Source organism: Neolamprologus multifasciatus, chromosome 20 (genome assembly GCF_963576455.1).
Source record: "Neolamprologus multifasciatus chromosome 20, fNeoMul1.2, whole genome shotgun sequence".
In the NCBI taxonomy this organism is placed as follows: domain Eukaryota; kingdom Metazoa; phylum Chordata; class Actinopteri; order Cichliformes; family Cichlidae; genus Neolamprologus; species Neolamprologus multifasciatus.
Genome location: NC_140458.1, coordinates 23,949,307 through 23,965,630, shown reverse-complemented (window position 1 = coordinate 23,965,630; position 16,324 = coordinate 23,949,307). Strand labels below are relative to the sequence as shown.

General features: G+C 38.4%; 1 protein-coding gene across 1 annotated transcript in view; it reads left to right on the top strand.

The window, feature by feature from the left end:
- Window positions 1-16,324, top strand: part of LOC146494961 (vitamin D3 receptor A) — a 79,029-nt gene that overhangs the window by 44,013 nt on the left and 18,692 nt on the right. The window contains exons 3-4 of the mRNA XM_085145294.1: window positions 10,242-10,389; window positions 11,611-11,741. Coding sequence (XP_085001420.1) covers window positions 10,244-10,389; window positions 11,611-11,741 — 277 coding nt within the window. The 5' untranslated portion in view covers window positions 10,242-10,243. The remainder of the gene's footprint in view (window positions 1-10,241; window positions 10,390-11,610; window positions 11,742-16,324) is intronic.

Sequence of the window (16,324 nt, the reverse complement as noted above, 5' to 3'; positions counted from 1 at the left end):
TCTGATGGCCTCCATTAGTACTAGGGCTGCACAATTAATTGAATTTTAGTCCTGATCTCAATTTTAACTTTCCACAATTACATTGTGTCCGAGTACCTGACCACAGGGTTGTATGTGCCAATTATAGCTGTTCCTGCACAAAGTTTCTTGGACATAGTCTTGATGAGTAACTCTCCATTAAAAGACAGATATGCAAAAAAATCCAAATGTCTACAACAGTAGAAAGTGAAGAGCTTGTCTCTGGAAAAGAACCATCATTTATTGTTGGAAATACTTGGAATTAGTGCAAATGGTGCTAACCAAAAAATCCTCCAGAGAGTTTTGAAGAGTTGTGTCTCAACTGTAAAGCAACACAACTTATTCAACTGACTGAAAACACACCACAGACTGCTGGATAATTTATGCCTGAAGGCCAAGAAAAGCAATGCAATGGCTAACACATTCAAAAATCAACTAAAGTTGTCTCTAAGAAAGAAGACTCTGCATAGCAGTCCAGCTCACAAAGACGGAGAGAAATCACCAACACAGCCATATTCCATTTGGACAAATATTTTGTCTCCAGGCTTCTGGAAAATGGTCAGCATGCTGGACAAAAGCAATTATTTTTTTCAAAGTAGCAGTACCTGTACTGTGCGCAAGAGCATGCAGGGGAAGTGGAGAGGGATCTCACAACTGGGGAGTACTTTGCTACGAGTTTCATTTGCAAGCAGGTACAATTAATGATGTGTCTGCAAAGATGTTTTATTAGCTGGAATGTAATACATTTAAAAAGTGGAAGCAAGTACACTGTTGATTTAGTTTTGTTTAAGATTTTGGTGCAATTTAAAAAAAATATTTATAGTTTTCTCCTAAGATATGTGCAAAATTTAGTTTAATAAGGGAGAGAAATTTTATTTTGATGCAAAGATTTGTACATTAGTAAACTGTAGTCCAATAATTGTGACAGCAGTGTCACAGTTGGGTGCAACAATAACATTTTGCCACTAAAATCAATGAATAAACATGACCAATAATTGTGGTTTCAATACTGATCATAATAAGCATGATAGTCATTTTGGCCATAATCATGCAGCCCTAGTTAGTATCTTCAAACTGACCTGGACACACTGAAGGATGAGAACTTCCTTTGCTTTCATTGCGTAAAACGTTCAGGCATCTGTTTGTGTAAAATCATAATGTTTGACATCTCGTGACGCCGATTTTTTACCATACTTTAATCAAGCACATTGTAGTTTATTAATGCTGACATCCATGCCTTGGATGATAATTTACTCATGTTATTGTTATGGGTCTGTGCATGTTATTTCTACATGTTAAATTATTTTCTTGTTGTTTTAGTTGTCAGTGGAATATTTTGCTTGTTGAACAAAAAAATCGAATTCAGTTCACATGTTTATTTTAAATCCTTACAGCCTCCATTCTTCAAAAGTCAGAGGTATTGTGTTTTAGCATGACCAGACCTTTTATTCTTGTCAGTTTGAAGCCATCTAGAGTAGCCTTGAACAGAATTAGTTTTCTCAATTTGTCTGAAACTTTCAGTTTTCTGTTATCAAACAATGTTTGGGCATAACTCAAGAATTTATTGACTAGTTTCTACATTCTAAAGTGCCTACATTTATTAAACGTACCTGCTGCTTTGAGTTTGTTTATTTCCCCCATAATATTGGCCCTTTAGGCTCCAGTCACATAGACCCAGAGACCGGTCGGCAATAGACACTCATTTTTCCATAGAGACCGGTGGTTGCCAGGCAGTTGCCAATCGTTCTCTAAGCCTGTGTGATGAGTCCTTTGGCACTTCATCCTCCACTGTACTTGATTTCTGAGATCACTGAAAGTCGGATTCTGCTTACCAGATAGCATCATCATACCTCTACCTATAGTTGTCTTTCTATCCACTATTTACCTAGTGTTTGCATTGAAGGTCAGCCTGCTTCTGTAACAAACAGTCTTTCTTCTTGTTCCTTTTGAAGGAGAATGTTTTGACAGCACTGCAATTTCATAATGTGTCTAAAACATAGATCATATGTCAAGATTGTCTTTGATATAAGATCATAAAATCACCCACCTCCCTCTGTATGTTTTGATGTCCAGGATTCATGGAGCCAAATGGGAATCAAATGTCTTTGGACTGAAATTTTTAAAGAGAAAACCCACCTTGTCAAACAAAATTTGACTTGTAGTTTCTAACTTTCCAGCTCAGTAAACAAAACCATTCAAGCCCCGAGGTGACACAGCCAGAAGTCTCTGTGTATCACCAGAGTGAGGAAACATTAGAAGTAGTCATTTATTTTTCGAGTTGTGGGATTTTTGAGTATGTGTACGAGTTAAAGCTCCGGCTCAGCTGCTGCTCTGTTGTGATGTAGTGGACTAGAGTTTATGGCAGTTAGCTTCTAGTGAGGCCCACTGTGAGGCAGCTGGTAGTAAAAGTAGGCCATGTTCCCTGTAGTGCCGCGTATAGAGGAGTTCACGCTATATCATATAAAGAACAAGAGAAAACTTTTTTCTGCTCAGCTTTGAAGTGAAACTATTCGGAGGGAAAATGTTAGGCCCCTCTTAAGCCTTGCAAGATTTTGTTAACCAGAAGAAAATGCTGATGGAAAGTATTTTGTTGAACTATTTAGCCCAATGTTGTTATTAAGAATGCCCCACCTTAGACAGCAGAGAGGGCGAGGAACCTCAGCGTACATGCAACAAATACAGGACAGTTGAACCCGTATGTTGATATACTGCTTTGTATTTTTAAAATGGGATTACAGTGTGCAGTGCATAGTTGTGTTTCAGAGTAAAATATTGTCAAATAGATTCTGGTTAATTTTGACCGAATATTTTGACAATATTTTACTCTAGTTCTAGTTGACTGAATATTATAAGATTATAGTAGAGCAAATCTAAGGCTCAGTTAAGTAAAATATAAAGTGTAAAGGTTCGTCATGTTTTTAACCATTGAAAATTGCTTGCTTTCAATTGAAATTAACACTGGTTTAGACTTTATTGTTACTATGGTTCATTAACATGCTGTGTCCACATTGAGTCTGGTAGGAGTTACACTGGTGTTGGATTGCACATCTCTAATTTTATGGATCTTCTCAGGAGCTTCAAATATTCTGAAGTTCAGGAGTTAGTGTTTGTGTGGTAAAAGTTATTTTTCAACTAGTCACTCAAAGAGTGTAATACTGTAATACTTTATTGATCACTTTATTGTTCTTTTTTCTTGATGTTTACACCAAATCAAAGGTCAGCAGCAGCAGTGTAGGTGGTAGGAATTAAGTTTATCTGCTGTGCTGCACTTGCTTGTTGGTCGTAGTGAACTCGGGTGCTCAGTTAGTGCCAGCTTTAAGTTTCAGTATCTGTAAAACACTACAGCAGCATGTGATGTGTTATGATTCTGATCAAACAAGTCAAACATTTTTATTGACTTTAAGATTTTTTAAGAAAGCCAGTCTGCCTCACTGTTCCACCTAAGTCTTTGTTAATCTGTGCATGTATTTCAGTCACTGTTACAAGAAGAACTCCCCTTTGGAGCTTAGATGGCATGTTTGGGCAAAATCTTTTTTTTTTTAATACGTTCTCTTTATTAATTTTCATCTTATTTTACATACAGAACTAAACAGGGCAAGGGAAACCAACACATTCACACATGTTCACATATTCCAAAATACACAACGCCTTGTTTTACTTACATATATTACATATTACACAGGTGCATGTTCCATTCAAACAAATTCGCAGCTGTCCCTCTGCATCACAGAGGTATCAGTTTCTAGTCTCGTGACGTATAACGATCCCATCGTTCCCAAAGTCTCTCTCCTTTCTCCTTCTGTAGCCGCAGTGAGAGGGTAATCAGTTCCATATGATGAATTGTGTTAATAATGTCTATGACCAGCTTCCGGGGGGGGGGCTTGTCTGTAACCAACATTTAGTAATTGCCTTTTTGCATGCAACCATAATTATTTTCAGTAAGTATGAGTCTCATAATTTATATCCTCAGGGATATTCCCAAGGTACATGGTACTAGAGGAGAAATCCAGTGTTACTTCCAGCACATCCATCACCATTTGTAGATAACACATTCTTCCACATCCGCAACCAATCTTCCTCTGAGATAGTTATACCTGCTTCTTTTTCCCTTCGATGACTGACATATCTTGTTGAGGTCTTTTTCATAGCTATAAAACTTCTGTACATTTTGCCTATAGTACGTCTTATAATGTTCTCACCATAAGCATCCATAAATATTTGGATCACCCCACTAGCATCTGCGTCAAGCATTCTAATTTCCTTCCAGAAGAAGCTCCGAATCTGTAGGTAACGATAAAAATCTTCCCTGCCGATCTTGTAAATCTGACACATGTCCTCAAAATTTATCAGCTCCCCATGCTTAACTATCTTACAGATTGCAGTGATTCCATGCCTGGACTACTCCCTGAATTTATGGTCTAACAATGCTGGAAGGAAGCCTGGGAGATACGCTGGCCATCCCAGCAACTCTATTTCCCTATTAAGACCAAAAATTTTAATCACATTTTTTCAGGGAAAAACTTACACATAAATTCTGCATCTGATAAGCCTGTGGTAAACTCTCAAGAGACCCCAGAACAGACTGTATTGGGAAATCCATCAAAGTCAACGCACGTCCATGTTACATTGAACTGAGAGCCACACACACACAATACAAGCTGACAATCCATGCTCCTCTGAAGTGTATTAAACAGTATATACAATACACACTGATTCTCATTATTATTCAGGATGTGGCACATTTCTGTTTCTTCCTCCACAACCATGTGGTCTTGCTGTTTTAGCAGCATGTAGGATATAAAGGTCTTTCTAAGTAGAAAATGTGATTTATGATAGAAGGGAAGCTGCCGTAAAAGAAAAACCGTACCCACCCTGTGGTGAACTGTTGTGGGCGGGCTTTATTCCAGTAGAGTGTTTTCCTACGCACGAGGTTGTAATTATTGGTATTCAATTTTATCATCACTCATAGTTCTTTTAGTTGTTTTGTTTCTTTCATCCATTTCACAGGTAAAAGATTTCTTTTCTTCTCATATGTGTTAACATCATAGGCTGTAAAAACAATTTTTAGAAACAGTTATAAATCAGCGTAAGTGCATTGAGGTGCATAATTAATAAAGTAATCAAAAATGACTAAAGTGTGGTTTTGCAACTGGAAGCAAACACCCTCATGTAATCACCGCAGGTGTACTGCAGCGCTGACCTTTACTGCCTGCGTCTTTAATAGATGTTGTTTTTAAAAGCTGTGTGGCACTGCCGCTTTTGAAAAAGCTTTAGTGTATTTTATATTATGAGCAAACACAAAGTAGTGATTCGGTAAAGAATTTTAAATGTCCTTTTGGTGAGTGTTTGTTCTGTATGATGCACTGCTATGGGCTTTTAATGCCTGCTTTGTGGAACTAGTTTTTGCATACGATGAGGGGATTGCTGAATTTTTAACAAGACTAGATGGCTCTCAGCTGCACTGCCCACTGCTTCACAGAGGAAAATTGCATCAGCATCAGCATAAACAGCTACTGTAATCTAGCCTGTTTATCCCCCCTCACTACATAGTTCATCTGTTGACATTAGATGTCATTTGTTTGGCCCTCAGAGGCATTGTGGATGTGTGTTTACCAGGGTTTTAATAGTTTTGCAATTTTCATTAGTTTTTATTTTTATTTAGTTTTGACTTCAGATTTTCAATTTTATATCAGTTTTAATTAGTTTTTACCAATTGTTTGCTAGTTTAGTTTAGTTTTTATTTTTTTGAAAATCCTTAGTTTCAGTTTAGTTTTGATTAGTTTCAGTTATAGTTTTAGTTGTGTTTGCAATAATTAAGTGTAACAAAATCCCAGTTTCATCATATCAGTCATTCTCTTCTGCTTATCCTTGGGTATGTTGCTATTCCAGCTACCATACTGCACCCTGGACAGGTCGCCTGTCTGTCGCAGGGCTAACACGCAGAGACAGACAACTCACATTCCCACCTATGGGTTCTTTAAATAAATAAATAAAGGCAGATGAACAACCATTGATACCAGGCAACTATAAAATGTATATCTTGGCCCCAATGAAACTATTAACTCTTGCAGCACCGGGTGTTCGTAATTTTGGTTCAAGTGTATTGATAAACTTTTTGAAGGTAATTGACTCACACAGTTGTGTAGATATCCCCGTCCTGTTGTCTGGGGATGCATCACGCTGCCTTGCCTGGGGTTAGCTTCTGTTTTCTGGTGATGAGGGTTGAGTGTGCTCCCTTACCTTCTCAAGGTAAGCTAGGTTAGCCTTCTTGTGTGAGCTTTTCAAGTGCACTTTAAGGTTTGTGGGATTTTTTTCCCTTTAGAAATGTCCCTCATAATTTGTCTGTTTCCACTACAAGACACTTGGTTTTTCCAAAAAACAGTCATATTCAAAGTAATCCCAAATTGGACTCTGGCACTTTCTTCCGACTTTTCCTGACATGATTCTGCGCGTGGATGGAGCAGCAACACAGACGACACACTAACGTACTTGCCACCTGCTGGCATAATGAGACAGCAAGAAAAAAAATCTGGAAACTAAACTTCATTTTCACTCTTGACTATTGTATGACACGCACACATCAATGAAAACTAAACACATTTTTGCTATAAATTCAGTTAATTTTAGTTAGTTTTGTGAACACTCATTCTAGTTTTAGTTAGTTTTCCTTTTTTTGTTTTTATTTTTATTTCCGTTAACGAAAATGTTTTTTCACTTCTAGTTTTCGTTATTTCGTTAGTTTTCGTTAACGATAATAACCTTGGTGTTTACAGCTGATGCTGGAGTGTTAATTACAAAAAAGAAGGGGAAAAAAGAAGCCACAAACAATGTAAATTGGCTTATATTCCTATATATTTATATACTTGAGAAGTCCTTAAAAGAACAGTGAGATTCTAGAACTGGTGTCCTGTTTGTGTCTTTCTGTTTTATTTAAGTCATTAAATTCAAGATGATGTGATGCATGAATAAGATCAGACCTTTTTTGGTTTATTTTCATGCCTCAGTCTACGTATGTACACACCCGGGACATGAAATTTTAATGAATCTTCTGGATAACATTTAGTAAAATGATTGTTTGGTACACTGTTGATTTATCATTGAATTCTGTTACTGAGTATTTACAGTGAGATGGGAGTCACACGGCTCTAATAGTGTGGTGAGCAGGGGTGGGATTTCGATTCAAAAACAGCATAGATTCACTTATACATGGAAGACATTATTCATTCTACGTCTTGATAGTTTGAATATAAATAGTAAGAAATATAAAGTAACTGAGGTATAAAAATAATATGAGGTGACTGAGTCAAATATTCACATTCATATATTTCTTTACAAAAATGCTATATTATATTCAGTGCTATTGTAAAATGTCTTTGTGTGTGTGTGTGTGTGGGGGGGGGTGTTAAGACAACATGTCAAAATTGTATTCATAGTTAGTTCTTATGTGACTGAATCAGCTTACATAGAGAGATAATGGGACCTTTAGTCATGTAAAAACTTTAATAAATGAGTCCTCCAGTGTCCAGACATTATGAATCCAAGAGGAATCCATTATTCACAGCTGAACTGTCTTGTCCAGAAATATTGCCTGTGTTAGCTCCCTTAATCCAGTTCAGTTTGTTTTAGGGGTGTAAATGTTATACCAGTAAACGTGCAAAACCCTGAAAATTGCTAAAATGAATCCAAACACAAAATCCAAGCACAAAGACTTCTGGCAGACTGCGGTAGCACTATTCCATCAATTATGCTGATCTTAGTTATCACACATTTCAAGTATGATTCCAGATTTGTGGAAAAAGTGATTTGCAGATCTAACTGCTGTTTTAAAGGAATGATGAGATGATGATGAGATTAAGGTGGTTTCAGGATTAGAGAAGAGGAGAGACTGAATAACCTGCCAGGTAAAAAAAAGAAAGAAAAAAGGAGAGGGACAAGAGAACAAAAAAGAAGAAAAAAGGGCTGTCATCTCTATCAGTTAATCATGCTCGCTGTGAATAAATAAAATGACAGTTATTAAGCAGTGTTACAAATGACAAACGAGAGAAAACACAAAAGGGAAAAAGTGTTTAAAGGAGTAGTACCGTTTGAGTTGTTAATTACATACCTGCGGCTGAATCGCATTGTTGTTAATCAGCACTATTAATGAAAGTGCGGGTTGTTATGGTGTTTTTGCAGATCTGTTGAGAGGTTTGACACATTGTCTCCCTGCTTTACCTTCTCTAATTATTTCATTATTCACCTGCTGCTACATCAGTAAACAAAGCTGTTTTTGTGACAGGATGACTAATGGTGGAGGTCTTGTGTCTGTGTTTGTGTGTATGCGTGTGTGCAGATCTGTCCTATCCAACCACCCCAACACACACACACGCACACGCACTGTTAGAGGAAATCACTGATATGTAAACACTGATACATACGAGCCAGGTTTAGATGGTGAACGCGTGCTAAAGTAATATTCCTTCAGTATTAAGTATGTGTGTATGTTTGCCGGTGTGTGACCTGCACTCCCACTGCAGTGTAAGTGGGTAAGTGGAGTGATGCCTTCACAGCCAGAAGCTCCCAGCTCACGTGTCTGTGGGTTTATGTTTTTCTGGGAACTGGTGTTACAGCTTCTACTTCTATGAACGTCAGCTCTCTCCCCCCCACCCCCCCACCCCGGCTATATTCTGCAGCCACGTGACTCCTGCTGCTCCTTACTTCAGTGCATGCAGCCCCCTCCTCTCTTTGTCCTCATATTGTTGTCTTCCCCTAACTTGACCTCCCCCTCTGTAGTGCTGTTTATCAGCAGGCTCCAACACACTACTCATTTATATGTCACATTGAAATCTCCATCTTTGTTTTTTTCCTTTTACTTTCTACAGTTTTGTTTCACTTTTTTCAAGAACTTTATTCTTAAAAATCAAATTAATTTCAACATGTTTCAAATTTTACTCTTGGAAGTCAACACCACTATCTATACGATTATTACATAGGCAACACAAGGGTACAAAGACAGTGAAGACGGAATCATAAAAAGTTTAAAGAGAAATTAAATTTGAATCTAAAGGCGCAATAAAAATGTCATAGAATTAACATGAAAGGCGGTAAAAAGTTTATGTTCTGTTTTAAGACTTGCATAAGTAGCGGGGTGTTTGTCATATGTGCACTGCGAAAACAGTGAATAAATAAAATTGACATCTTTTTAACACAAAGAGAAAAAGAAATATTAACCATTAAGCCAAATGAGTTGACTTGATGAAAATACAATACTTTAATCAATGCACAGACGAATGGGGAATTAAATTAAATGAAAAACATCAAGTGATTTTATTAAGTTAGTGTGCCACAAAAACAGCTTTAGTGATTCTTGTCATTGATTCTTCAAATCTCTGGAAACCCATACGGTGATGGGTGGAGCACCATTCCTCCAAACATTTTTCCTTTAAATGGTGTTTTCGTGATGATTGTGGGCGATTGTGCTAGTTTACATGCTGCTTCATAAGGGGGGAGATTTTGTATCTATCATTTTAAAATCATCAACCCCACAAAATCTATAAATAGAGGCACTGTCGTCCAGAAAGTCTTGGTCTTAGTCAGACTTTAGACAAAGTTGCATTTGGAGGAAAAAAAGACTGTTGCTGGTATTATTTTGGTCACAGTTGCCAGTAACTTTTTGTTACACTACTCCTGCATATCTCTCAGAGGAAAGCCAGATGGTGTATGTGCTGGAAAAATTTCGATGGCAGAGAATGTTTCTTCTTGGCATCAGTCTTTTCACAGCCTCTTCAAATGTACGCTGTTCTGTCATTAATTATTTTTGCCATTAACACAGTAATTTGAAAATTCTTGAGAAGTGTGTGTGTGTGTGTGTGTGTGTGTGTGTGTGTGTGTGTGTGTGTGTGTGTGTGTGTGTGTGGCTGTGGCTGTCTCTGCAGACTCATTCAGCCAATAGCTGCACAATGCAGAGTGTGGCTGTCAATGCCTTTTGCTAAATATGCTAATGACCCAACACCTGTTTGTATAAGAGAGAAAAATACACACTTCACCTCTCTGTCGAGCACACAGTCAAAGACTTCCACACAAGACACAGGCAAAGAGATTTTTAAGCTTGTTTGAGGTTGGCTTTTTTATGGATCTGTGCTTAGAGTATTTATGCTGACTTTAATGTCTTTTTGAGTTTTTGTGACCAAGACTGCATGGAGCCGCAGTGGTAACCTCTACTGTCTTTTCCCTTTTCTCCTTAGTGATGGAGCCCATGACGGTGACGACGTCAGTGGTCGGGCCGGAGGAGTTCGATCGCAATGCCCCCAGGATCTGTGGCGTCTGTGGGGACAAGGCCACTGGCTTCCACTTCAATGCCATGACCTGTGAGGGCTGCAAAGGGTTCTTCAGGTGAGTTTCATACTTCAGTTGATGTTTTTGCGTCTTGTCTGTTTTGCGTTTTGGTGTATGTTTCTGCTGAGTGTAGGGTGTTTCTGGGTCCAGGCAATGTGAATACATCCTGCTGGGTATTTCAGTCTCTGGTTTGGGGGGTTGTTTGCCCCCTTGATAATGTTGTTTGCACATTTCTGCCAAAAGGACCATTAATCAAGTTAAAATAGTGAAACTTAGAAATAAGAAGTTTGAGATAAGAAATAAAAGCTGTTATGTTTTTACTTTCAAACAGCAAAGGGACCTTCTGTTGTATACTCTTGCTAGTTTAAAATAAATGAAGTTGTATATTCAATAGCTTATGGGAAAAGAAAATGATCATTCTGTTTATTGAAATATGCCAATCTGAGTTTACATCATAACTGTAGATATTACTGCCTGCATGTTAATGAGGAGTGCATTGTTGACGCTGAGGTACAGTTTGTCTGTTTCTGCCTGGCTGCATGACAGCGATTGCAGTGCTTTCAGAAGATTATAAATTATTCAGTGTTCACCACAGTCCTGTTAGTTTTTATTTTCTTCCTCATCTCTCTTCTCTTTTTTCTTACCCATTACTCAAACTGTGATATTTTAATGTATGTATACTATTCAGCCACAGTGTGAAAATCACTGACAGCTGAAGTAAATGACCGTCTTGTTACAATGGAAAACGTTGCCTGTTGGTATTTATGTGGATGTTACTTTGTTGCGCACCACCCAAACACTGTTGCTAACCAACATCCGTTGTTACACAAGCAGTGGCTTCCCCACAAGGTGCCACACCAAACCACAAAAACTGCTCGGAAACAACTCAATTCATCTGTATTGTGTTTCTTATCTTTGTCTTCAAACTCAGATCTTAATCTCATCACAGAAGTTTCACAGTGTAACCCAGACGACTTAAGAGACCAAATGTCCCAGTTTCAGAAATGTTGTGAAACTAAAAGGATTTGTTTTTTATTCATGTCCCAGCAAATCATGTTTTTGGCACCACAGAGTATATCTGTACAGTATAAAATGGATTTAATCTTTTGGCTCAGGCCTTCTCTTTTTAAATGTTAAATTTTGGATGTCTACATTTCATGTACAGTTTATCTGTAGCTCGGTTATCACCAGAGATGCCTGTTTTTAGTAGTATATCGCTTATGTTATAAATAATAAATGATCCCAAATGAGTAACTGATTCTTTGCGGCTCTTCATAGGCGCAGCATGAAACGTAAAGCTTCCTTCACCTGTCCATTTAACGGGAGCTGCACCATCACTAAGGACAACCGGCGTCACTGCCAGGCCTGTCGTCTTAAACGCTGCATTGACATCGGCATGATGAAAGAGTGTAAGTTGATATTTATGACCTCTAATAGTCTAACAGTACTTATGTTGTTGGTGCCATTGCTTGACATGTAAAACATGACTAAAGTATCTTGTATGTAAGTGATCCTTTTTTTAATGATTAGTTGTAAGTTACTGGGCTGGATATCAGAGTGAAAGAGTGAAACCTGCTGGTTTATATATTCAACTGTGGGGTTGAATATATGCTCTAGAGATGGACACTACAACCAATAAGACCAATAGGACCATGTTCTTCACTTTTCACAGGGGTGACCGTGGCTCAGGGGGTTGGGAAGCGTATCTGTAACCTGGAAGGTCGCCGGTTCATTCCCCGGGCTCTCTGTCCTGGTCGTTGTGTCCTTGGGCAAGACACTTTACCCTACTGGTGTTGGCCAGAGGGGCCGATGGCGCGATATGGCAGCCTCGCTTCTGTCAGTCTGCCCCAGGGCAGCGGTGGCTACAACCGTAGCTTCCCTCCACCAGTGTGTGAATGTGAGAGTGAATGAATAGTGGCATTGTAAAGCGCTTTGGGTGCCTTGAAAAGCGCTATATAAATCCAATCCAATCCATTTTAGTAAGATACACTGAAATAATATTATTTTTATAAATTATATTATTATAAATTATATGACTATAGATGGAAAAATTACGATAGCTTCAAGATCAAGATTATGATTAAAAGTCATGCTATTATTTGATGTTTGTGCTGGACTTTGATATATGCCTTTGCAGAGAGTGATACTGAGGCTGATATTAAAGCAAGCATTAACAGCTTTGCTCCTGCTTGACTTACCTTTGATGTAATATTCATGTTCGTATCTGAGATACTGAGCAGCTGGTCTGATGCTGCTTCTGTGTCACTGCTTAAATTAGAAACCAAGGCCACCGCTGCACAAAAGACAATTGATCTAATAATTATTTTATTTCTGTAGCTGGGATGGAAAATCAGCCAATAGCATAAATGGTTTTGGTGTAAATTGATCAGATTTATAGGAAGTAGATATCATAAGGTTTGCGCCATATGGCAAACTCAGTCGTGGGTCAGATTGTTGCTGAACTTAATAATGTTGTTAATTCTCCTTATAGCCTTCCAGATTAGGGCTTCTGTAGTTAGTGAAGTTTAGTTGGTAGTATTAAAGCATTGTAATCGGTTACTGAAGTAATATTCTCTTATATTTTCAGTTTGATAGTGTTCTGCATTTAACTGTATTGGTTATGCATGCAGCAGCAGGCCTGGGTGTAACACAAGAAGAAGGTGCTGTCAAGGGAAAATGAGCCATCACCTCACCTTTTGTTAACACAAAATAGCATTTGATGCGCAGTGGCTACCATAGTTATTTTGCATGTTTACAAACGATCACATTATACAGTGCTTACATCAACGGTCCTGCATCCAACTTATTTAAATGTAAAATAGGGACTTTAATGTTACAAGCCAGTGTGCATTTCAGTCACAATAAAACTAACTATATAGTAATAGAAAGTACCGCCAGCATCACTGCATGAGCATAATTGTAACAAGTAGATGACAAGAGGTAAATAAGAGAGCAAGTGGGAAGGAAGGAAGGAAGGAAGGAAGGAAGCAAGGAGGGGTTAAAGTACTTTTCAACAATGACTCGCTTTCTTCAAAGAGACAGAATTGTTGAGCTTCCATTTCATTCACAAAAAGGCTGTGTGTGCGTGTGTGTGTGTGTGTGTGTGTGTGTGTGTAAGAGAGATGATGCAGGGCACAATTCAGACTGGTGATTGCCACCGTGTTCACCATAAATAGACATACTACACTGCAGTGTCTGTTTGTGTCTGATGAAAGAAGAGCGAAGAGAGAGCGAGAAGTTAGAGAGTGACAGGGACTCTTATGTGGATAAAATGGTCTCTTTGTCAGAGCTTATACACAGGTTTGTGGGGAAAACGAAGCCCACTGTATTCACTCCTGGGAATTACAGCTGCTCTGCTTGTCTCTATTGTGCCTGCGAAGCAATATTTCCAAATAAATATCCGTTGTATGCTATGTTAAAGCCTCAGATCTTTGGTAATGATAAATCTGTTATAGAAGATACTAGGGGTGCAACGATGCACAAAATTCATGGTTCGGTTCGGTTCGATACTTTGGTGTCACGGTTCGATATTTTTTCAATACAAAAAAATGTTCATGCTTTTTTAATTTGTCATTTATTAAAATTATAAATATATATTTTAACTCAAAAGTACAGTTTTTAAATTTAATGTTGCTGAAACAACAAAGGTATAAATTAATAAATCTATCTGATTGAGAAATCACTCATCTTTGGAAAAGAGTTTATTACAGAGAAATGGCTCTTTTCAAAATAAAAGCTATACTATACTCTTCTTCTGGGGTATACTCTCAACAGCATATTAAACATATCAGATCCCCATAAGGAGAATCATGTGCTAACGGCTGTCTAAATGACTCGGGTAAAGTTTGTAGCATGCGTGCTTGTTGTTTTTGTCTGCTTCCACTTGTCTTTGCACTAGGATGATGTCGGCGTAAATGTGCAGTCATATTAATTGTGTTCCCACTAGTGCTGTCAGCGTTAATCTGAAATGACTTTAACGCCACAACACAGCAAATATCTGTTAACGAGCTATCACGGATTGCCCCGTGTGTGGGGCTGGACCGCGTCAACACATTAACGAGCAAACTGCGCTAACGCACTAGCTCCCACCCATGTAATTGAGCATTGCGTGGTACATCCGACATACTGTTTTACTTTTGTCCATGACACGCTTACCTTCAGGGTCATACTTCACATGAAGACAAAAATAGTTCCAAACGCCAGATCTGAATGAGGGTGGGGGGGAGGTTCAATTTGCCATGTTGCAAGGAGAGCTTAACTTCTGTCTTGCTAGCTTGCGCTGTGCTCAGTGGATCTGCGCCGACAGTGCAGCCTAGGCGGAGTAGTCTAACGCAGATCAACTGAGCTCTCAGCACAGACAGCATCGTCAGAAGAAAAGTTGATAAAGTAAATTAAAAATTTTGTATTGTTCGATACATATGCGTACCGAACCGAAAGCACTGTATCGAACGGTTCAATATCGATACGAGTATTGTTGCACCCCTAGAAGATACGTATTAATACCAACGGCAATTGTGTCATTGACACTGAAAAGAAATGTAGCAGGACTGTATGCTAGCAAGCTTGAAACTAAAGCCCAGTTCACACGACTGAATCGAGTCAGATTATTAGCATTCTGTGAATAGAGTAACTGTTAAAAGTATTAATATATTATCAATAGATAACATGTACAAGAGTGCATGCAAAAATGCATGCAGTATTCTACAATATAAAATCCTAAATTGCATAACTCATGAAACTTTATTCTTTCATGAGTTATTTACAAGTTTCTCTTTGTTCACAGCCATTGACATCAGAGAATAAAGTTACGTTGAAACCAACCACACCATTGTTTTTCTTGTGACATTACCAATAAGTATGATGTGTCACATGGCCCTCTTCCTATTGAAAAAACAAAAGTTGTATCCAAGATGGCCGACTTCTAAATGGCCACCATGGTCACCACCCATCTTGAGAAGTTTGCCCCCTCACATATACTAATGTGCCACAGGACAGGACTTTAATATCATCAACCATTCCCATGTTATTACTGTTTATCCATATAAATGGCCCACCCTGTAGAAGATAAGATCAAAGTGTATATGGACTGCTGTGTGTACCTCCAGTTATAAAAGAGTACAGTTATCTTTACTGATGTGTCTTTGTTGTGATAACATACCCGCAGATTACTGAAAATTCAAACTGATCCCAACACAGAGCCAGATACAGCATTCTATCTACTCAAACATTGATTTATTTTTTATTTATTTAAAGTGATATGTCGAGTTGATAAAGGAGAACAAACAAGTGCTCGTAGTTGTTTTCAAAGCATTGTTTTTAGGGTAATTTTGCTTGTATGACAAAGAAGATAACTCTGATAACTCGTTCTGCGCATATATCTCCATGGGGTTCTTATGCGCCAATCCCAGCTGTTTGTGATTTATTTCATCAGGCGGCCTCGCTGCGGTTGCGTTAAAACTTCTGACTCAAAAGTATTTTCATAAAAAAATAATATGTCTTTGTCAGCTTTTATTTCCATGGAAATAAAATAACATAAGGATTAGGTTTCAGGATGTGTTTCTGTCTCTGTATTCTATCCTCTTTATACTGATGGCTTTGTCTAAGCTTCACTGCCATTCAGATTAGAACTCTGTGTGTGTGTTTGCCCTCTGGTAGCTGTGCCAGCTGAGTTCATAGTAAACACCCCTACGCTGTCCTTATTTGACAGAGGTTAGGTGGATGCCAGGACACCCCTCCCCCACGCCTGTGTGTGTGTGTGTCATAATACTTGCAGTGTTTGTGTATGTTTGTGTGCTTATCCTTGGGTGGGTGCTTATGTGTAACAGGATTAGAAGTTAAGGAGAATTTCTGAAACATTTTACCGTTTAGGTGGCTGGATTCTCGCCTGCTGCTGCCAAGCCCATCAGTTCCCTAATTTAAATTCTTCACCCTTTCTCTAATGTTTTTGTATTCTGTCCTTTTGACAACCTTTACTCTTGTTCGATGTAACCAG